General features: G+C 41.9%; 1 protein-coding gene across 2 annotated transcripts in view; it reads right to left on the reverse strand.

Moving 5' to 3' along the window:
* The window catches only part of ATR (ATR serine/threonine kinase), a 106,405-nt gene extending 87,061 nt beyond the window's left edge, over positions 1-19,344 (reverse strand). The window contains exons 1-10 of one of the 2 annotated variants that reach the window (XM_040974739.1): positions 19,286-19,344; positions 14,187-14,278; positions 11,655-11,804; positions 8,056-8,933; positions 7,246-7,424; positions 6,604-6,795; positions 4,032-4,222; positions 3,367-3,519; positions 2,255-2,447; positions 1,666-1,928 (exon numbers count right to left, since the gene is read on the reverse strand). In XM_040974739.1, the coding sequence (XP_040830673.1) occupies positions 1,666-1,928; positions 2,255-2,447; positions 3,367-3,519; positions 4,032-4,222; positions 6,604-6,795; positions 7,246-7,424; positions 8,056-8,933; positions 11,655-11,804; positions 14,187-14,278; positions 19,286-19,344 (2,350 nt within the window). The remainder of the gene's footprint in view (positions 1-1,665; positions 1,929-2,254; positions 2,448-3,366; positions 3,520-4,031; positions 4,223-6,603; positions 6,796-7,245; positions 7,425-8,055; positions 8,934-11,654; positions 11,805-14,186; positions 14,279-19,285) is intronic. The other variant, XM_040974741.1, reaches the window with a different exon arrangement.
* Between the last annotated feature and the right edge of the window lie 4,785 nt (positions 19,345-24,129).

Genomic DNA, 24,129 nt, shown 5'->3' on the forward strand with positions numbered 1-24,129 from the left:
AGCTGAACTGCCAGACTCAGAACCCTAACCATGAAAAGACAGAGGACAGAACAAGTCAACCAACCACCTCAGCCATATGTTGGCAGTGAAAAACTGGGCAAATGGAGACTCTAAGATGGACTATGTCAATCAGTGGATTATTCAAAGAACTCATAGTGCTTGGAGTGGTGAGACTGGCAGAAATTCATAACTGTTGAACTATCAAAACCACTTGAGCAAGACCCTCGGAGCATGCCTGACATCAGGGACCTGGGGTGGGTGGGAAATTGGGTTGGGCTTCTCCCTTAAAATCCCCCTTTACCTCAGATACATAAGGAAACAATGTGGAAATAATAGTCTTACCCACATTCCTGTAGTCCTTGAACCTTTTTACCCTAATTAACTATGTAAAGATTGCCAAAAGTATAACTTAAAAAAAATGGAAAAAGTTAAAACACACACACACACACAAATCAGGATCTCACTGTGGAGCAGCAGGTAAGGCCTGTGCCTGCAATTTAGGCATCGCTTATAGATGCTTGTTCAAATCCCAACTGCTGGGCTCGGTGCCATGGCCTAGTGGCTTAAGTCCTTGCCTTGAACGCCCCGGGATCCCATATGGGTGCCGGTTCTAATCCCGGCAGCTCCACTCCCATCCAGCTCTCTGCTTGTGGCCTGGGAAAGCAGTCGAGGATGACCCAAAGCTTTGGGACCCTGCACCTGTGTGGGATACCCGGAAGAAGTTCCTGGATCCTGGCTTCGGATCGGCATAGTACCGGCCGTTGCAGTCACTTGAGGAGTGAGCCATCGGACGGAAGATCTTCCTCTCTGTCTCTCCTCCTCTCTGTATATCTGACTTTCCAATAAATAAATAAAATCTTTAAAAAAAAATCCCAACTGCTTCACTTCAGAACTAGCTCCCTACTAATACACTGGGAAAAGCAACAAGAGATGTCCCAAATACTTGGGCTGCTGCCAACACCCTGGTGACCCAGAAGAAGTTCCTCATTCCTGGTTTCAGCCTGGACCAGCACTGGCTGTTGTGGACCATCTGAGGAGTGAATCAATGAATGGAAGATCTGTCTCTCTCTATGTCTCTGCATCTAAATAAGTTTTATACAAACAAACCAACCAAATCACTCTCCTACTGGCTTTGGGATACATTTTAATATCATTCATCCCATGTATAAAGTATCACTGCTGGGCCCAGCAGAGTAGCCTGGGTGACTAGAGTCCTCGCCTTGCATGTCCTGGGATTCTACATGGGTGCCCAGTTCTAGTCCCAGCATTGGCCCCATTTGCCTTCCAGCTCCCTGCTTGTGACTTGGAAAAGCAGTCGAGGACGGCCCAAAGCCTTGGGACCCTGCACCGGCGTGAGAGACCTGGAGTAGGCTCCTGGCTACTAGCTTCACATCTGCTCAATTCCTGCCATTGCGACCACTTGGGGAGTGAATCTGTAGATGTAGGATCTTCCTCTCTTCTCTCCTCCTCTCTTTATATCTGACTTTCTAATAAAAATACATAAATCTTTTAAAATAAATAAACAGACAGAAAATCACTACTTAGTGTGGAATCTATCAACAGTGTCCCTTGCCATCATGTTTTAAGACTTTAGGCTAATCCTATCACTCACTTGAAAATCAATTTTTCAAGTAGGTTCCAAAATATTACATCACAGCAACTCACCAAGTTTTACTGGGCTGGGTACCTTTTTTTTCAGCAGGAAAAGGAATGGCTTGCAAACAGAAGCTTTTAGTCGAGAAGAAGAGCATTCCTGCTCGGAAGCAGCTTTCAGGTTCTGACAGAAGAGGTCCATGTGTCCATGTTCAGGGAAAGGCTCTGTCAAGGAACTCGTCAGATGAAACTCGCCACGGAGGCTACAGATGAGCTGACCAAGTACCGAGGCAAACTCTTTTTTGACGATATCAGAGTCATCTTTGACTTTATCTCTGGGGGAAAAAAAAAAAGAAAAATAATTAAATCTTCCTGCTTATTTTTTTGTTTTAAATAATCCTATCTTACAGGGGAAATCAGTGGGGATGTGGGAATGATTTGGGGATAGGGAAAGAGAAATCCCAGAGCCTATGGAACTGTATCATAAAATAATAAAATAAATAAATCTAACAAAGCCTCATGGGAAAACACTTTTACTTTTAAATAAAAGTAACATTTGCTCAATCTATTCAGCAAGTAGCCATTAATTTTGCATGTGTAGGCAGAGCACCATGATCTTTCTACTCTAGTAATACAGTCAAATTAAAATCTTAGTACATACATAAGGATCTTGGGAATTCTGTTGTAAGAATTCTGCTGCTGTAATAGGATAAAAAATCCATTCACACAACTAGCCCGAATTACTTCATGGGAGCTCTGCAGAGCCCAGTTGTAAACTGCTGTTCGCCACTCAAGAAATATTCTTCTTGGAAAAAGAGTCAGCAGAAACACACATCGTGACTGTGCCTGTGGGGCTGGAAAACATCGAATCTGTTAAACACACATGTTATAGAATCAAGTAACACTTAGAATACATGTAATACCCAATTAAAAGCTTTTCAGAAAATTAAACAGGCATACTGAAAAAGGTCTATGTACAATCTTACTAAGTAATCAGGGAAAGAAAAATGAAAATCTCATCTACCACATAGAAAAATAAAAATTAAAGAGTTATCACCATGATTATCTTTTTTTTTCTTCTTTTTTCTGCCTACCAAAAAATTTCAAAGCTGAACAAAGTCAAATATCAATGAGGATGCAGAACCAAAAGGCCTCTCATAGTCTATTAACAGAAATATAAATTGGCAGGCACATCAGTGGAGAATACAATAAAACATTTGAGGATGTGCAAACTCTATTTCTACAATGCTTACACTATTCTATAATTCTTACACTCAGACACAGATAGTTTAAAATACTGTTTCTTGTGGTTAACATGGTATTGACAACCACTAGGCCAAATAGTTGCCCCTAACATTTTATTTCTTAAACTATGCAAAGCGGGTACTGGTCCCCCACACTGTTTTCCTTCGTATGTGTGTGTGTATTTGTCAAACATTTCATATTTTGATTAAATGAAGATAAAGATATATTAAAATATATTTTGAACTTTTTATTGAATGAAAGGAAATGGGATATGTGCGGAGAGGCTTTAATTTTTTCCTTTTTATATATGTAGCTCTGTTTTGAACTATTAATGCACCATCTCTTTTAACTGCTGAAAAAAATCTAAATAATAAGTATTATAAATATTATAATAAATATATGCCTTAGATGAAATCTACATAAAATATATAATCTATTATATAAATGTATTATGTAAATATGTAAACGTAAATTTTATATAAAATAAAACGATGCATACACATAAGACACAATTTTGTGGACACTTACAGTAGCTATCCAAAATCCTCTCGCTTAAGGCTAGAAGATCGGTGGCAAATGTAGTCAGCTTTAAAGAACCATCAGCAGCATGGGGGTGGATCCATGGAAGTGAAAGCATTCCACACAAGTCTTCCAGAAAATGCTCTTCAAATGAACTTCTTACTACAAGAAAGACACAACAGGCATTGTAAATTACAGCTTTTGCTTAATCATACCTAACGCTGTGCATCTTTTTAAAATAAAAACACAGACATTTGAAACATCAAATAGAACTATAATGTACATGCAAGAAAAAAGTACTATTGACATAGAAATTATCAATGTTCTAAAGTCCGTGAATGCAAAGACAGTAAATGTCATTATATTAAAGTACATAGCTATACATTTTTTTACAAAAGATCATTTTATTCAACATATTCTCCAAATCAAAAAACTTAAAAGTCACAAATAATTTTTCACTGACTGAATAATAAATAAAGGTGTGAAATAAATAAATCTGGAACCTAGAAATCATTGACAAGCTTAATAGAACCAAAATTGAGAAAAAAAAAAAAAAAAGAGAAAGCCTAGGTGTTTCAAATACTTGTACACTGAGGCTTCAGACAAAAAAAATGACTACCTCAAAGCTGGTCAACTTTGAGGAATATTTTGATGTACTGATCATTTATACTTACCTTGCATGTAAATCAAAGCATCATAAATCTTCACCACCTTGTCAATGACAGCCTCAAGGTCAGGATTCTGAACAGATTCTAACAAACCCCTACAGGTCTTAAGCACTTTTGCATAAAAATCAAAAGACATCCAAGTTATCACTACAGCAGCTTTCGTTGTACAGTTGTGTTGATGGTCCTTGAAATTCTGGCTGCAGTAATAGAATTAAAATGAATTTTGTTGTGGTCAAACTTGATACTGCATAAAACAAAATTTTGAGTATAAAACTAACATATCTTAAATCAACTTAAAGTAAACATGTAATTGAATTAATATGCCGTTGTTATTTCAATCTCATTATGTTGATTTAAATCTTTCTAAGGACTTAGAAATTCATCTAGAAAACTATTATGTATCATCGGGCTTAAAATGGCAGTTCTGCCTGTGAAACTATTAATATAATGTTTTAAAGGATTTATTTGTTTATTTGAAAGAGTTGGAGAGAAGAGGGCAAGACAGAGAGAGAGAGAGATAGGGAGGATGCCTCTTTTCACTAGTGCACTCTCCAGAAGCTCACAGTGACCTGGGCTAGGCAAGGCTATAGCCATGAGTCTCCCACATGGGCTTAGGGGCCAACCACGTGGGTCATCTTATGCTCCTTTCTCCGGCCATTAACAAGGGGCCAGAGTGATGGTTCAAATGGCTAATCCCTCCCCTGCCAAGCACCAGCATTACATACAAGCACCAATTCATGTCCTAGCTGCTCCGCTTCCCATCCAGCTCCCTGCATATAGCTTGGGAAAGCAGCGGAGCAAAGCTCAAGTCGTTGGGATCCTGCATCCTCGTGGAAGACCCAGAAGAAGCTCCTGGTTCCTGGCTTTGGATTGGCTCCCAGCCATTGCAGCACTTTGGGGAATGAACCAGCAAATGGAAAATCTCTGCCTCTCCTTCTCTCTATAATTCTGCTTTCCCAATAAAACATAAATTTTAACAAAGAAAGAAAAAAAAAGAAGGAGGAGGAGGAGAAGAAAAGCCAAGACTTAACTGATGTCCACATGGGACACCAGGGCTGCAGGTAGCAGGTTTACCTATTTTGCCATAATGCTGGCACCGACAAACTCTTAATAACAAGGCAAGCAACAGCACACTTCCACCTTACAGGAGTGTGTTATTTTAAATTCCAAAGTTAATAGAATCTGAACTAAAATAATTGCCCTAAAATATCTTTAATTACTTTGTATAGACTAAGGAAAGTATGATTCAGAAAGTTTATAGATGAAATGATTACCAAAAATTAATAAGGAATGTTTATATCTAAAACTGCAGCATAAATGACTAAATCTTCAGAGAGAGTTCATCTTTTATCTCATCTAACAGTAACATTAACTTACTTAACAGACATCTCCTTCTAATGACTTCAAACATTTTACTTTTTAAATAAAAGGGAGAAATGGAGTCAAAACAACACCAGCTTTTGGATTGTATGTGCATAAATAAAATACTACTTTCTAATCATATGTCCTCAAAAGTTACAACTTCCACCAAGGAGTCTCAATTTTTTTTCTTAAAGAGTTATTTATTTATTGGAAAGTCAGATATACAGAGAGGAGGAGAGACAGAGAGGAAGATCTTCCGTCCCCAAGTGAGCATAACGCTATGCCGATCCAAAAGCCAGGAGCCAGGAACTTCTTCCGGGTCTCCCACGTGGGTGCAGGGTCCCAAAGCTTTGGGCCGTCCTCGACTGCTTTCCCAGGCCACAGGCAGGGAGCTGGAAGGGAAGTGGGGCTACCGGGATAGAACCGGAGCCCGTATGGGATCCCGGGGTGCATTCAAGGTGAGGACTTTAGCCGCTAGGCCACCCCACCGGGCCCAGGGAGCCTCAATTTAAGTCTTATTTGCAAACTGTGCATAACAGTTGTTACCTCACAGAACTGTTGGAAAGGTTAAATCAGATAACCACGAGTTGTTTTTAAAAAGCTCATAGGAAAAGTATATTAAAATATCATGATAGATTTCAATTATTTTGACACAAAAATAAACAATTTTAAAAACATGTTTATTTATTTGAAAGGCAGAGTTCAAGAGCGAAAGAAGGAGAGAATTGCCAACTCACCGACTGACTCCCTCAATGGCCACGTCTGCTGTGGAGGAGCCAGGCCAAAGCCTGAGCCAGGAGCTTCATCTGAGCGTCCCACACGTTAGCAACAGCTCAAGTACTTGGGCCATCTTGCACTACTTTACTAGGCACATTAGTGGGGAGCTGGACTGGAAGTGGAGCAGCTGGCTGTGACCTGACTGATGCTTACAGGGAATGCTGGCCTTGTAGGTGGTAGCTGAGCCCACTTTGCCACAACTCTGGCCTCAGTAAACTTATCTTTGGATTCTTCCACAGACTTTTTGAAATTCCGTTATACAGAGGTTAACATATCACCTAGCATTTGGCAGGTGTTCAGCAGAAAATAAATCTCTTACCTACCTTATTGAAAAGTTTATGTTCTGAGGTCCCATAAATCAAAAGAAAAATGATGTCTCACAAAACCAGAAACACAAATTCATACAGGAAACCCAACCCCAAACCGTAAGTTGTTTTACCAGTCCATGTTTTGGTGAGAACAGTGAACAGTACACAGAGCAGTCAGCTGCAGGGCAACAGTGAGTCCTTCTAGAGTCTCAAGAACAGGATTCCTGGCGTCACTGCGTTCGAGGGACATCTGAAGGAACTCGGCTTTCTGTTTCAGTGCGCTCCACAAGATGCTCTTTGTGCTCATATCCACAAGTCTAACTCTGTAAGTAGGTATAATCACAGTAGAAAGTAACTATCAGTATAAACCTGGTTCCAACATGAAACATTTCAAACAAAGGATACCACTAACATCAACTACTGAAATTATATGCCAGATTTAAAGCGACAATGAAAACAATGTTCAGGGTTGACTGAAGTCTGGCAGTTAGTTGATTGTATTATAAAACAGTTTGTTTTGTTGATGTTCTAAAACTTGATGACAAATGCAGTCTCACAAATTTTTCACACAGTAGAAAGTGAGAAAGACATTAAAAATATGCAAAGCAACTTCATTTAACCATTAAGGGTTTTATACTGGAAGAAAAGAAGATAAGTACACATTTTAACGATGTTCTTCGTATATTTAAATCTAAGCACTTAAATACTGTTGAGTTTTGAAAATAAACGAGGTCTTATTAAACAACGAAGTACAAACTGAACACAGGTCATACGCCTCGGTCTCTTGGGGTGTCCTTTTGGAAGAGCTTAGAGAGGAGCTGAGCCGACGCCTTTTGGGTGACACTCCGTGACCATCATTGCCAAGGTCTTCCTCTGGAGTCTGACACTGAATTTCCTCAAAGACTTCCATACTTTCTATTTTCAAGGCTGCATAAAGTGGCCCCAACAAGTACTGAGAAAATAAAAATAATTTCAAAGCAATCTGTTAGAAAATATTCATAGTATAGGCAGCAAATAATATGATAGGTGTTAATTTTGATTTCTAACAATTTTGGTCTCATTATGCAAAACAAGGCATCTCTCTATAATCCATTTTCCCTTTATCAGAATCCTATAAAAAGATTCTAGAAGAGAATTACTGACTTGTTATTCCAGCAAGATAAAATAAACTAAAATGTGTAATTAGTTAGTAAAAATCCAACTATCATAATGTCAAGCTCCTAGAACCCAACAGAAAGGGTGTAATTTGGCATAACATTAACAACAGGGCTTCTAAAAGTGACTGTATCCTATTCAAGATAAAATGATCAAAGTTTCTGCAAATAAGCTGATAACAGACTCCATCTTAATTCAGAAAATGCAAAAACCACGTTCAAAGTTTACATTCCACTTAAAAATATTCTATTCCATCAGCACTTTAATACCAAGTCAATGAATAAGTTCTTCTGAAATCCAACCAAAAATCCATAAGGAACCATATTTACTACATGAGAATTGCTATTCCTGGGTATTCTGGTATTATATCTTGTATATACACTGAAGCAAACACATCCTTAACAAGTAACAAACTGGAAATGGCTTACCTCTGCATCTACCTGAACCCCAAGCACATCCACAAGAGCTCTGCAAATACTGCTCACACAGACCTTTCTGACTTGAGAGGCAGTTTCATACCCAGCTGGCACAAATCTAAGGAAATACTGCAGTAAATGGCACAAAGCTGCTTTTAGCAAATCAGACTTAAGCCGCATAAGCACACCATCTTCGAACATGACACAGAGTTTTTCCAGCAGCATATTTAAATAGATAGGTTCAATATTTCTATAAGCGTCTGCATCAAAGGGAAACAGTGTCTTTATCAGCTTTGATAATGGCTTTTCATAGAGTTTTAATTGATCAGGATCCATTTCTACAAGCCTTTTTAATAACTCCAAAAGAGAGGTAAAAAAACTGCTGGCTGCTTGTGCTGGTAGGCCTCCAAGCTCAAAGAGTTCAGTTAAAAGATCAATTGCTAAAGATTTAATTTTTGGACTACCATACTCTAGCAGAACACAACCTATCTGCCAAAGTAAGAGTTCTTGTCTTCTAAAAAACACAATTGCAACAATACGAGTAAGAACCATTAATAAAGTAGCTTCAATAAATTCTAGGTTTTGCATGCTCATGAATTGCAAAGGAGCAGGTTGTAAATATTCCATGTGTTCATCTAATTGACTTAAAAAGTGACTAACAACCACTGGCCATTCCACAACATGTCCCATTGCGTGTTTTCTGTGGAGGCAAATCAGGTCTTCAAACAGATGTAAGAATTCCTTAGTGAGTACTCCAAAAATAGCAGGACTCTTGCTTTTAAAAAGAAATAATAATGAGCAGATGACTTCACAGATTTTCTTGTGCAACATGTGGCAGGATGGAGTTGCTGCAATCCGAAGCAGTCTTGTTATGATCCAATTACTGAATTCTTTGAAAAGAATAAACAGAAGAAAGCAAGTAAACAACTACATCAGAAGTACTAACACATCTGTTCAAGGCTTGACAATTGATTTTTAAGGTATAAACGCCACTGACAAAATAGACTGAAACATTTCCAACACGATGGAAACATAGTATTTTTAGAACAGCAACTCTGGAGTTGCACATGGCCCTGGCTTCCCACCCCCTAGTTTTAATAACTTTACATTTTTCTGAATCTCTATGGTCCCTCTATGATACTTATGTTATTGGTTATCACAAGAAACGAATATTAAATATATTAACTATTTAGCATAGTTTTCAACCCATAAATGTTCCATAAACAACAGCTATGCTCACTCCTACAATAAAAACTTATTGAATGGTGCTCTGTCCTAAATAAGGACAAATCAGTCAATCCTGTCTTTTTAAATCAATGCATGATTTCTTCAACTTTTTGACTACGATTAAGAACTATATCCTATATCATGACTCAGTATAGGTAGGCATATTTAGCTCATTTAAAAATATGAAACGGAAGTTTCGCAAAACAGACACAAGCATTCAGCACTGCAATGAGGCAGCCCCTTCAGCTGCTTACATGCCCTGGTGGAGTGTCTGCATTAGGTCCTGGCTCGGACCTCCATTCCCGCTTCCTCCTGTGGAGTACCCTGGCAGGATCCTGACATCCACAAGGCAGACTAGGACTGAGTCCCTAGCACCTGGCGTTGGCTGTCTCAGCCTTAATTGTTCCAGGCATCTGCGCATGAACCGGTTCTCTCTTTCCCTTTTAGAGTAATAATTTTTTTTTTTAAGTTTCACAAAAGAGTATTCTATTATATACAATAAACTATTACATTTTATAGTCTAGTTTATCTTATTTTAAATGCCGATGACTCCCTAAAGTAAATTTCATACTTCACTATTGGCTTATGATTTGTAGCTGAAAAAATATTATAGCCCAGGGGTGGGCACTGTGGTGCAGCAGCTGGACCACTGCCTGAGGTGCCTGTAACCCACGTCACAGTGCCTGCTGCAAGTCTTGCTTTCTCTGTGTTTCTGATCCAGCTTCCTGCCGAGGAGCCCGAGAGGTGAGGGATGATGGCCCAGGGGCTTGGGTTCCTGCACTGACATGGGAGGCCCAGATGGAGTCCCAGGCTTTGGTTTTGGCCTGACTCAGTCTTGGACTGCCTTTGCAGAGTGATAAAGAGTAGATGAAGGCTGAATCTCTCTCCCTATTTCTCCCAGTCAGTCTGCTTTCCAAATGAATAATTTTAAAACAAAACTAAATCAGCCAAGAATATAACATGAACAGATGAATCCAATACAGTTCAGGAACTGCTATAACAAGGGGTGACATTGTGGTAAAGCCGGTTAAGCCACTACTTGAAGAGCTGGCATCCCATAGGATGTCTGATTGAAACCCAGCTGCTCAACTCTCCTTCCTGTTCCCTGCTATTATACCTTAAAAGCAGCACAGTATGGCCCAAGTCATAGGGATCCTGCATTCAAGGAGACCAATGACACTCCTAGCTCTTGACTTTGGCCTGTTCTAGTCCCAGTGGCTGTGGCCCATTTGGGGAGTGAACTAGCAGATGAAGACCTGTCTCTCTCTCTCTCCCTCTAAAACTGTCTTTCAAATAAATAAAATAAAATGAATTTAGAAAGGCAGGGGGCAACCAAGGCAGTCCTAGGTCATCTGGAGTACTAGCCAGGAGACTCCTGGGAAGACTTGTCATCAGAGATGAGTCTTGATGTTTAAGCAAAACTTCAAAATATTTTATCCATTGTTTAGGGGGAAAAATGTTTGATTCATATCTCTTTACAAGGGCCAAAGCAGTGGAAATATCAAGAAATATATGCCTAGATAAAAGCTTCAATATATAAGACAAATTAGCAAATTTTAGAATGTCAGTTCTGGAGTCTAACAGACAAGATTTCCACTTAAAAGGACAGGTGGTATTTTTTTTTTAACTTTAATGTCCAAATTTAAAGTTTCATAAAAGAATATTTCTATTATATACAATAAACTATTATATTTTATAGCCTAATTTATCTTATTTTAAATGCTGATTACTTACGATGTTTATGGTCAAGAACGGCTATCTGCCAACAAGACAATTCGGTTTACAAAAATAAACTTGTGAGGGGTGGACATTTGGCACAGCCATTAAGACACTGGTTGAACTGAATCGGTTCAAGGCCCGCCTCCATCTCCCTGATGATTCGAACTCCAGGAGGCAGCAGTGAAAGCTCAGGTTGTAGGGACTCTGCCATTCATGTGGAAGACCTGGAATGAGTTCTAGGCTCCCATCTTGACCTCTGCACTGCTCCAGCTAATGTGGGCACTAGGAAGTGAGCCAGCCCATGAGAATTCAGTCTGTCTCTGCTTTTCTGCCTGCCTTTCAAAAAGATAAATAAAAAAGATTTTTGGGTAGCAGTTTAAGGTTAGCAAGAATTTTTAAAAATGGGTCAAAGAGTACCACAGTAAATAAACAAATCTGATTATTGTGGTTTTTTAAGTATTTAGTACACGATAGCAATAACAACGAAAAACAATAAGAACCAGGGAAATGCAAATAATCTCTATCATTCTGGTCCCTCAAGTTCTAATAAATTCAACTCAGAAAAAAAGTACAATCATGTATTTGTGTTATTTTTTTAAAAAGAGCACAAGAGGGTAGCTTCCATACAACAGACTGTAAACTGATGCATGAATAGCAGTACCTACCAATACAATTGCCTTTGGCCTCATTTTGTCCATGGCTTCCATTGACATTTACAAACATAAGTGGGGAAGATTTCATGATATGCTGGATGAAATCAAGCAACATCACGGAGGTAGGCTGAGAGTCAGTTTTCTTTATAAGTTCCACAGCAACTAAAACAATAATAAAATACTCACTTTAGAATAATGACAAATTACTAGCAGTCTCATTGTTAAGAAACGACCCTGGTAAACTGTGGCTGGCACAACTCTCACAGAAAACTGATGAGGTTCAACACTACACTCTTAACTAATTGTAGATGTTTAATAATCATGTCATACAATCTGAGGATCTTTTCAAAGATCACAATCTAGTGAGGTAGTGAAATGAATAATTAATAATTTTAAAATATGGTAGGTACACTCATCCACAACAAGCGTAAACCAAGCACTGTGAAGGAGCTGATCCCTGTATGAGGAACTGGTCAAGCAGAGCGGGGAAGGAAGGAAGGGGAGAGGTCCACACAGAAAGGGCACCAAACAAAAACACTTCTTGCAAGTATTCAGTTGTCATACTAATTTTTCAGCAACTCACAAACACATTTCAAAACAACTCTAAAAACACATTTCATTTTTTGTGGAAAGCAGAGAGAAAGAGACAGCTAGAGAACTCCGACCTGCTGGTTCATTGCTTACACGTCTGCAATGGTATGGCCTGGGCCCATGCAGACGCCACAGGAGCTTGGCATTGAAATGAGGTCTCCAACATGGGTGGCAGGAAACAAAGCACTGAGGCCATCACTGCTGCCTCTCCAGCTCTACCTTAACAGGAAGCTGGAGTCTGGACCTGGGGCTGACCAGAGAACCCAGTGACTCTGCTTCAGGATACAGACATCTCAGCCTCTAGGATAACCCTGTTCCAGCGACCCATGATTCTATTGATTGAAAAAGAAAGGCCAAATGACTATCTCCTGCTGCAAAATCTTATGTGGATTCCGAAGTATAAACCTTAGAGCAAGGGTCAGATGCAGCAAATGAAGCCAATGTTTGGGATGATGCCTGTATCCCATCTTGGAGTGCTGGAGTGAACCCTGGCTATATTCAACTTCCAATCCATCTCCCTGGCAGTACACCTAGCAGGCAACGGATAGGTTCTTGCTGCCACATCACAGACATAGACAGGGTGCCAGGCTCCTGGCCTCAGCCTCATTTAGCTCTAGTTGTTAAGGGTATTTGGGGAATGAACCAGCAGGTTAAAAATTGTTTCTCTAAGAGATTCTGTCTTTCAAATAAAGAAATCTTTTTTTAAAAAGTTAATAAAACTGAGCCAAATGTCACTCTGTATTATTCCTTCCTATAATTTCAACAATATGACAAATGTGGCACCATCTTGCCAAGTTGGAAATATTCTTACATTGCCACAAATAGGCAGTCGTTGATTCAGCAACTCACAGAACCTACAACTTCCTACAAAGGCATCAGCTCTTATTCATGAAAATTCTTGGTGGGGTCTGGCACGATGACTTAGCATGCTAATTCTCAACCCACAGTGCTAGCATCTTATCAGGGTGACAGCTTTAGTTGCCAGCTGCTCCACTTCCAATCCAGCTTCCTGTTTATGGTCTGGGAAGGCAGCAGAGGATGGCCCAAGGCCGTACTGGAAGAAGCTCCTGGCTCCCACCTTTACACAGGCTCGTTTCAGGCTGTTGTAGCCATCTGGAGAGTGAACCAGTGGATGGAAGATTCTCTCTCCTCCCATTCTCACCCCACCTCTCTGCAATTCTTTCAATTCAAAAACAAATACGTCTTTCAAAAATTCTTTGTGGCATATGCTGCATTTTATCACTGGTGCAAGATCTAGCTAGAAGAGGGGCCCATCCTTGGAAGGGTTTCCTCATCCATTGAATAGCACTATCGGCAGCATCTCAGAACTACCAAAAACACATGAACAGGACCCTCAGAAAATGCTCCACTACAGGGAACCCGGGACGACATCGGGTGGCAGTTTCCATCCCCTGGGGAATGTGGCATTTGGGAGGCTGGGTGTGGTTTCTCCTCCTGCATCCCCCACTCCCCACACGGGAAGAAGAAAGAGAAAATGCGTAAACAATGGTCGCACCTAATATCCCCGATCCTTGACCCTTCCCACCCTGATCAACTGCGCAAACACCATCACTAACAAACTTTTTTTAAAGTTACGATAACATTATAAAAATCGAGATATTAATAAATGTGAAATACTGGGCTACCAAAAAAAAAAAAAAGAGAGAGGTCCATATGTTTGGAATTGGTCAAATACTTTTAATGTATAATATCATCTATCAAAGAAAACCCAGATCAAGCAATAGGAAATTTAGACAATAGGAAAATGCTTGAATCATAGTATGTAAGAAAAAATAATACAAAATAACAATTTGTTTGAAAATAATAACAATCATACACAATAACTCTGTACCTAAAACCACAATAAGAAAAATCCTACTATAAAGCTGAATAAAAATGCTAGTATGAAACAATCTCATTTACAGTTTACATAAGAAATCATTGGTTTCTTACCAACATTTACATCTGTGAGTATTCTGTCAATAAACTGGCATAGAATTTGCCGTGGCTTCTGTACAACTGTATTATATTCTTCTGGTGTGGCACTAAAACACAACAAAAATATTTTCAACCTTAAAAGGATGCACAACTTTATTTGTAAGAATCTCTTTGAAGTTAAGCTTACCAGATGTTTATTTTCACTGTTGACCTTCCCAGTATTCTTCCATTTAAAAAAAATGACAAAAACATCTAGAATATGTTACTGACTTACGGGGGTGTTGCGGTGGTGGTGGGAGGGAAAGCATACCGAATCCACAGGGCTCAGCATGCAACCCAGTAACCACGTGTAGCAGCTGAAATATTAATCTAAATCGACACTTAGGACCAAAAGGACAACAACCCATTAACTAAATTTACATTAGTTAAATGCTGAAATGGTTGGATATAATAAATTAAATAAAATATACTATTAAAATTAGTTCCACCTATTTCTTTTTCACTCGTACTTAACGTGCCTGTTAGAAAAACTTTAGAGTCCCTATACAGTTCACATATATTTCTGTTGAACAAAAATGTACTTGAGTTGCTCCACCTTTTTGTTATTGTGAACAATGAATGCCATGAATCTAGTTACGCCTACTCATGACTTTGCTTTCCACTCTTTTGGACGTAAACTCAGAAGCATGGGATCATATGGTAATTCTAGGCTAAACTGTTTGTGGAACCCTCCCCCCCCACACACACACACACACAATGTGCAGCGATCCAACTTTTTCAAATCCTTACCAACACTTGTTGTTTTGGAGGATCTGAAAATAGCTTTTAAAGTGAGTACGAAATAGCATCTCACGTATGTTTTTAGAAATTGTTCATTTGAGAAACAAAAGACAAACACTGGGAATGCCCCTATGTTGATTCACCCCCTCAAATGTCTTCAGCGGCCAGGCTGCACCAGGCCAAGGCTGGTAACTGAACCCAGGTCTCCCTTCATGTACCAGCAATCCGTCCCTTGCAGAGCACCGCTGCCTCCAAAAGTCCACACTAACAGAAACCTATTGGGAGCAGGAGCTGGGGACACAACTCGGGTGGCACTGCAGTGCCTCAGGGCTAAGGTGAAGGATCACCCCTGTTGGGGCTCTCATTTGCATCTCTGTGATCTCACTAACCCTTCCATGTGCTTACAGGTCACATGTATATCTTATTTGGAGAAAAATGTCTGTTAGGTCCTTTGCCTGTTTTCAGAGAGTTTATGCTTTGTTGCTGTTGCTGTGTTTAAATATAGGACTTCTTAATATGTTTATATATTAAACTCCCTATAAAATATATGATTTACAAATATTTTCTCCTATTCCATGAGTTGCCTTTTTACTCTGTTGATCTTTTTTTTTTTTAAGATTTATTTATTTTTATTGGAAAGGCAGATATATAGAGTAGGAGAGAAAGAGAGGAAGATCTTCCGTCCAATGGCTCACTCCCCAAGTGACCGTAACGGCTGAAGCTGAGCCAACCCGAAGCCAGGAGCCAGGAGCTCTTCCGGGTCTCCCACGTGAGTGCAGGGTCCCGAGGCTTTGGGTCGTCCTTTCCCAGGTTACAAGCAGGGGGCTGAATGGGAAGCAGGGCTGCCATGATTAGACCATTTTGGATCCTGGTGCATGCAAGGAGAGGACTTTAACCACTATACTATCGCGCCAGACCCTACTCTGTTGATCTTCTTCTTTGGTATACAACAGACTTTTAACTTAAGAAATTTCAATTTAGCTAATTTCCCCTTTATTGGCTGTGTTTTTTCTGCCATAACCAAGAAATAATTTCCAGATCCAATGTAATAATACTTTTTCTCTCTGTTCTTTTCAAAATTTTTACAGTTAAAGCTTTTATGTTTAGGGCCTTGACGCAAGTGAAACTAATTTTTGCATGTACTTGTTGGGTTTTCACTATTTTAGTTATTATAATCATTATTTTAGATTTATTTGTTTTTATTGGAAAGTGTGCTGATTCAAGTCCCGACTGCTCCACTTTCAATTCAGCTCCCTGCTTATGACCTTGAAAGCAGTGACCCAACAGCCCTGCACCCATGGGAGATTCAGAGCAAACTTCTAGCTGCTGACTTTGGATTGGCCCAGCTCCAGCACTGCAGTCATTTGGAGTGTGAACCAGAGGATGGAAGATCTCTTAGCTCACCTACCTTCTCTATGACTCTGCCTTTCTAAGTAAATCAGTAAATCCCTTTACACTTAGGATAAAATCTAGCATATTATGGTGCTAAAGGTTTTGGTCCCCGTCTACCTCTCCAACCTTGATCTGTAAAGCTACCATGTTTGCTTGCAACGCTTAGCTTCTTCCAACTCTTTGAAAAGTAAGTGTGGGACAGGTGTTTGGAAAAGTATTTAAGACACAGGTTATGAAGCTCACACCCCACCCTGAAGTACCCAAGTGATCCCAATCACATGGGAGACCTAGATGGAGGTCCCAGTTGCCTGTTTTGGTCCCAGACCTGGTCATTGCAGACATTGTAGGAGTCAACTCAGATGAGAGCATTCTCTCTGCTGCTGCTCATGCAAACTTAATTTGAATTTTAAAATAAATAAGCTATTATTTATTTATTTATAAATAATAATAATAATAATAGTCATTCTCTCTATTTTTGCACTTTCCATTCCATCTCAGACTTTCCAGCTTGACAGGGGACAGGCTTCTTTTCACCACTTAAATCTCCTCTAGTGGCGACTATTAATATTTTACTAGCAACGATCATCATCTGAACCTAACTTTCAAGAGATTTTTACTCTAAAGGTAGAACAATAGAACATCTGCTGGGTTCACTCCCTAAATGATCAGAAAAGTTGGGTCAGGTCAAAAACAGAAGCCATAAATTCCATCCTGGTCTCCCATAGGGGTGGCCAGAGTCCAGGTATTTGGGCCACCTTCCACTCCCTTCCCAGGCACATCAGCAGGAAGGCATATCAACCGCAGAGCAGCCCAGATGAGCCAGCACTCCAAGGGAGGATTCTGTGAGACGCTGCCGTCATAAGTGGCGGCTCACTCATTTGCACCCACATGAACATATCTTAAGATTGTGTTAAACAAGAAGCTCAGACTTCTTGAAATGATTCATGAAAGGAAACAATGTTTTGTCAGAATGAACACTAAAGGTAGAAATGATCTCGGTGTCATGGAGAAGTTGGACAATGTCACTGAAGGACAAGGAAGAAGCTGAGAAGAAGAGAAGCAAGTTGAGGCCAGATCACACAGGACTTCAGAGGCTCTGATGAGGAGTTTGGACTTCGAACTAAACAAGCTAGAAAGTCCGAGGGAAACTCTGAGCACATCACTAGCATTATATAATTTACAATATAATGAATAGCTGCACTATCACTTTTTCACTGAGTGGGAAATCCACTGTTAAAAAGTGGAAAAGAAGAGATCACTCAAGAGGGTACCACAAAGCTCCGGACAAGAAACGATGGTGATAGCAGTGGAGATGGCGAGAAGTGTCAAGACTTTGGATGTTTCTCAAAAGTATGATGGACAGGATTAGCTTCTGGATTATTAAGGGACACAAATCAATGATAGGCACCCCCCACGGCAGCTCAGCTGGCTAATTCTCTACCTACAAGTTCCAGAATCTCCTATGGGTGCCAGTTCATGTCCTGGCTGCTCCACTTCCATCCAGCTCCCTGCCTGTGGCCTGGGAAAGCAGTTGAGGATGGCCCAAAGCCTTGGGACCCTGCACTCACATGGGAGACCCGGAAGATGCTCCTGGCTTTTGGATCGGCTAGGCTCCTACCACTGCAGACAGATATACATTAAAGCAAACAAAAAAGAATCAAAGATAACTCCTAAGCTTTTGGATGGCACATTTACAGTAACACGGGAGAAAGACATTTAGGGGCAGTAAATCAGAATTCTACTAAAGATATGTGAATTTTCATTTCCTAGTACAAGTGGGAAAATTAATTATACACACATACACATACATATAAAATTACACATTATACATATATGCGCATATCTATACGGGCTAGAAATGCACACCAGTTATTTTAGAGATGGCATTTAAAGTCATGGACCTAGATAAGATTTTTATGATGATATCAAAGAAATAAGGCGATTCAAAGACTACCCCCTGACAGCAACGGGACAATACTCAAAAACGACTCCTAGATTTTTGGGAACTGAATGAATCTGGTATTATTTCTTGAGAACTCTACTTGAGTGAAATGAGAGAAACTGGAAAGCCAGCAGAATGCATGCAGAGTTTGTACCGGACATAGGATACCCAGTGAAGCCTCCAGCATAAACTGTGACACAACACGTTCCCGGAGTGTGCTGAAGGGGGCGGCAGGTGGCCACGAACACCCTTCCCCTCTTCCTAACACACTGGTTTACAACACTTCACCCTTGGGGTTTACAAACTACAAGCAAGAGTAAATGCAGTAATATTAAACCACCTTCAAGTTTGGGCAATCCTTATGTATGTTCAGATTTTGTGGATCCTGTGGCTAATCACTGGTATTTTTGACAAAAATAACGGACCAGAGGACCGGGCAATCCAGGAGAATGGGGGGTTACATCTTCAGAAAGGACCAAGGTTTCCCCCTAAAAGCAAAAACTCAGCTGCCTTTTCCAGCACCTGACCTCCCGTGCAGAAAACTAGGAGAGATGCGTGATTTCCTCCCAGAGCAGTTTGCTGACAAAACGTAAACCAATTTCGCCAAGAGTGACCATACACAAGAACTGGGGAGAGTCGATAGGTTCGCGTCCCTGGTCTAAGGATAAAAGTTTTCAGGAAGCAATGAGGGTAGAAAAAGTGGTCTGATGGAGCTCTCTGTCCTCCAAAGTCAGAATGCAAACTTCCGGATGGGGAGACCCAGACGTACAACAGGGCCAGCAGCCGTCCACTCCGCTCGGACTGTCAGATCAGTGAGCAAGACCCGGCTTCCCGTCAACCGCCGCAACAGTGGCCATGCACTCACGGAGCATCTCCCCTTACGGCCAGTGACCAGGGCTAAGTGGATCCGAGCCGAGCCCGCGGCGGCCAAGCGGACAGCATGGCAGTCGCAGGCCGGCGGAGGAAGACGCAACATCCAGACCGCGGGGTCCGGCCCTACCTGCCCAGCTCCCGCAGGGCGGGGATCATGGAAGCCAACTCCAGGCCGTGCTCGGCCATGCTGAGGTGGCCAGGCGCTCGCCAAGCACGCCGGCCCAGGTCCCCGCTCGGCCACGGCGTTCTCCGGTGGGAAGGCGCGGCGCGCGACGGGGCGGCGGAGGGGCCAAACCCGCGCCCGGAAGCCGCGGCCCGCGCCGCTCGCCACGCCCCCGTGCCGGTGCGCGGCAGGACCCGGGGGAAGCCGCGAGCGCGAGGGGCGGAGCGCCCAGGCCGGCCCCCGGGCGCGTGGGGAGCGGGTCCGGAGCGAGCGCGGCAAAACTTGAGTTCCCCGCCACTCTTGTCATCCTTCCCGTGAGAAAGCAGGGCAAAAGGTAGACTCATGTTTCCTTGTGAAGTTTTCTGCGATTGGGCAGACGGTACCTAAAATAGCTTTGTAATAGCTTTGTAGTTCTAGAAAGTCAGTATAAATCCCTTAGCAGTAGAAACAGCAGCGTGCGGATGTTAACTCGAACAAGAATTTTTTTTGTGTGTAAGATATTGTTAGATGCTTTCTGAGAGAGACACAGAAAGGGGAAGATAAAGACAATCTCGGAGAATACAAAAGAGGGGGGTTGAATTTGTGTCCTCAACCATCAGGAGCCCTGTGTTTGTCACCGTTATGGACATGGGCGTTTTCTGACTCATCCATCTGGTTATTCGAAAGACTGCCACCATGGAGGGATGGTTAACGTGTCCACCCGTGTTTACTGCCACCATGGAGGGATGGTTAACGTGTCCACCCGTGTTTACTGCCACCATGGAGGGATGGTTAACGTGTCCACCCGTGTTTACTGCCACCATGGAGGGATGGTTAACGTGTCCAGCCGTGTTTACTGCCACCATGGAGGGATGGTTAACATGTCCACCCGTGTTTACTGCCACCATGGAGGGATGGTTAACGTGTCCACCCGTGTTTACTGCCACCATGGAGGGATGGTTAACGTGTCCAGCCGTGTTTACTGCCACCATGGAGGGATGGTTAACGTGTCCAGCCGTGTTTACTGCCACCATGGAGGGATGGTTAACGTGTCCACCCGTGTTTACTGCCACCATGGAGGGATGGTTAACATGTCCACCCGTGTTTACTGCCACCATGGAGGGATGGTTAACGTGTCCAACCATGTTTACTGCCACCATGGAGGGATGGTTAACATGTCCAGCCGTGTTTACTGCCACCATGGAGGGATGGTTAACGTGTCCAGCCGTGTTTACTGCCACCATGGAGGGATGGTTAACGTGTCCAACCGTGTTTACTGCAGCAGGGCCGTGCAGTGTGCTGAAACCTGTTCCTTCAGGCAGCAGCCTCATCTTTGATACAGTATCCAACCATTCCCCAACCCCCACGCAAGATCGAATGTGCTACTGTTTGGGGGGGGGGGGCAGTTGCTGCCCCCTCCTCCACGGCTTTGAATCTCTTCTTTCTCCCATTTTCCTTCTGGTGTTGGTTAAAATAATGCACTTGGATGTGTTCACTCAGTCTTTTCGCCCTGTTCGTTCTGCTTTATTTTTCTTCATGACACTTCGAATCAAATGCCATTTTAGACATTTTATTGACTCGAATTAGAATATGGTCTTCAATAACCTTATAAAAATGTGTACGATTTTTTTAAAAACTGCATAGATTTCAACTTTATTTTTCACCAAAACAATCTGGTATCTCTTCTCCCTGCCCCCCAAACTTTTTGCAATACCCTCAGGTAAGGTCCTTGGGACTATGGACTTGTCTGTTTGGTTCACAGCCAAATGTCCAGGAACGAAAATAGTGCTTGGCAAAATGCTGATGTTTAGGATATATTGCTGAATTAGGTTTTTCAGGCCCTACGCTACTCTTCATTCCACCTGTCAGAAACGGTCAAGCCAGTCGGCACTTGCGTTTTAAAGATAAAATGGAGTTATTGATACCTACTCTCCAAGACTACAGCAGAGGCTAAACAAGAGGTGGAATACACAGTGGAATGCCATTTCTTACTTTAAATGAATGAACTGTACTGCGTTTATCCACAAAGATGGTTCCTAAGAATAATGTTCAGTGCGGTCATTTCAGGGAGTGGGTGTTGGGCAGAGCAGATGTCCGCATCTTACCGCAGGATGCCTGGACTTGCACCCCAGCCACACCTCTCATTCCAGCTTGCTGTTCACGTGCGGTGGCCCAAGTACAAAGGTCCCAGCCAGCTCACTAGGTGGGAGAGCTGGACAGAGCTTCAGGTTTCCACCTGACCCTACCCTGACAGTTGCGGGCATTTGGGCGGTGAACCAGAAAACAGAAGATCCCTAACTTTCTGCCTTTTAAAAAGTACTTTTGTTTCAAAAGCATGCAAGTATCATATCATTTATATGTCATCAAAATGCAACAAAAATAATATTTTGCATGAGTTATAGATACATAAGTGATTGAGGAGGAAATATAGCAACTCCAGGATAGTTGTATCTCTGGAAAAGGAGGGAAGGGAATTAAATGATGAGGTTTTAGCAAACTTCTGAAGGCTTTTTTTTTCCCATTAGGTTCTGAAACATGGCAAATTTAATGTTTGGTGGATGGCTGTTTTATAATATTTATCTGTTAAGCTATGCAAAAATACATGAAAATTAAGTACAATTTTAAGTTTGAATTAGCACATAAAAATAATTTGTTAAGCAAAAGGAACAGATATCAACTATTTTTTTTTTTGGATTCCAGGAAGGATGATAATAAAAATTATTTTGCCTTTGGGAATACAATAAGTTTTAGCGCTATAATCTAAAAAACATTAGTACAAATCCCTAAACATAAATAGCAAACTGCTGGAAATTAATTAGAAAACTAATTTTTGTAGAAGATATTGTTGGATACTTTCTGAGAGGGACACAAAGAAGAAGCAGATAAAATCAATGTCAAATAATGTGCAAGTTATGGATGTAGAAAAGTTATTGTGAAAAACTAGAATGTCAGAAGTAAAGCAAATTCCTGCAGGTGCCACGGGAGAGACATCCACAGGATGCGCTGGGAACAGGGGAGGAAGGGAGCACCTCCCGCAGTGGGGTGGAGCAAGTGGATCCTGCAGGGCCAGCTGCAGGAAGCAGCCCCAGTACCAACAGCATTGGAGGAGAGGGAGGGGGAGGTGCTTAAGCTGGAGGCAGCATTGTGAGCGTACTGAAGGATGTCCAAGTGGTCTGTTTGGTGTTAGGGAAAATGTATTGTAGTCTGAGATATTTGTAGAGACTTCAGCAGGCAATGGAGAAAGAGTGGAAGATTTTACATGAAGAGTGACAGTAAGGGCCGGTGTTGTGGTGTGGCATCGTGGGTAAGTCTGTGGTGCTGGCAACCTACACAGTGACTTTTTGTTTTTAATGATTTATTTATTTTTATTGGAAAGACAGGTTTACTGAGAGAAGTAGAGTCAGGGGAAGATTTTTCCCAGCTGCTGGTTCACTCCCCAAATGGTCACAACAGCTGGAGCTGAGCCGATACAAAACCATGAGTCAGGAGCTTCTTCTGGGTCTCCCACAAAAATGCAGGGTCCCAACGCTTTGGACCATCCTCGACTCTTTTCCCAGGCCACAAGCAGGAAGCTGAAAGGAAAGTGGAGCAGCTGGGCCACGAACCAGCACCCACATGAAATCCACTAGGCTGCTGCACCAGGCCCAAGGGGACTAGTTTGTGTCCAGCGGCTCCACTCCTCATCCAGCAATCCTGCTAATCATTTGGGAAGGCAGTGGGAGTTTGTCCAAGTACTCAGGCCCCTGCACCCATGAGGGAGACTTGGAAAAACTTCTTGGCTCCTAGCTTCTGGCTTCAGAGCAATGCAGCTCCTGCCATTGCAGCCGTCTGGGTAGAAAACTATTCTTTGTCTCTTTGTTACTCTGACCTTCAAATAAATTAAAAAGAATTTTTAAGTAGTTTTTAAAAACCGTATAAGGGAAGGCTCTCTTCACTTCCCAAGTGCCCACAGTGGTTGGACTGGGCTTGACAGAAACCTGCTGGGAGGAGCAGAATCCTGACTCCAGGTGAATGTTAGCACCCAAGCTGTCATTATGCATTAGCAGGGAGGTAGCTGTTTGTATTAGCAGGGGGCTGCAGCCAGGAGCCAGGTACCATATTTAGGTACTCCCGGAAAGGATGTGAATAGCTTAACTGCCTGGCTAAATACTTGTTCTTTAAATTTGGTTTTGATTTCTTCATAGACTTATTGATCACTGAAGATAATATTGCTTAATTTCTGCATATTTGTATGGTTTCTTTTTTTTTTTAAAGATTTATTTTTATTATTTTTTCATTGGAAAGGCGGATATACAGAGAAGAGGAGAGACAGAGAGGAAGATCTTCCGTCCGATGATTCACTCTCCAAGTGAGCGCAACGGCCGATACTATGCCGATCCGAAGCCAGGAACTTCTTCCTGGTCTCCCACACGGGTGCAGGGTCCCAAAGCTTTGGGCCGTCCTCTACTGCCTTCCCAGGCCACAGGCAGGGAGCTGGAAGGGAAGCAGGGCTGCCGGGATTAGAACCGGCGCCCATATGGGATCCCGGGCGTGCAAGGCGAGTACCTTAACCACTTGCGCCACAGCGCCAGGCCCGGTTTCTTTTTTTTTTTTTAATTTGTTTATTTTTATTGGAAAGGCACATATACAGAGTAGGAGAGAAAGAGAGGAAGATCTTCCGTCCAATGGCTCACTCCCCAAGTGACCGCAACGGCTGGAGCTGAGCCAGGAGCCAGGAGCTCTTCCAGGTCTCCCACGTGGGTACAGGGTCCGAAGGCTTTGGTCCATCCTCGACTGCTTTCCCAGGCCACAAGCAGGGAGTTGGATGAGAAGTGGGGCTGCCGGGATTA

The sequence above is a fragment of the Ochotona curzoniae genome, unplaced genomic scaffold (genome assembly GCF_017591425.1).
Source record: "Ochotona curzoniae isolate NIBS_2020 unplaced genomic scaffold, NIBS_Ocur_1.0 contig_2599, whole genome shotgun sequence".
In the NCBI taxonomy this organism is placed as follows: Eukaryota; Metazoa; Chordata; class Mammalia; order Lagomorpha; family Ochotonidae; genus Ochotona; species Ochotona curzoniae.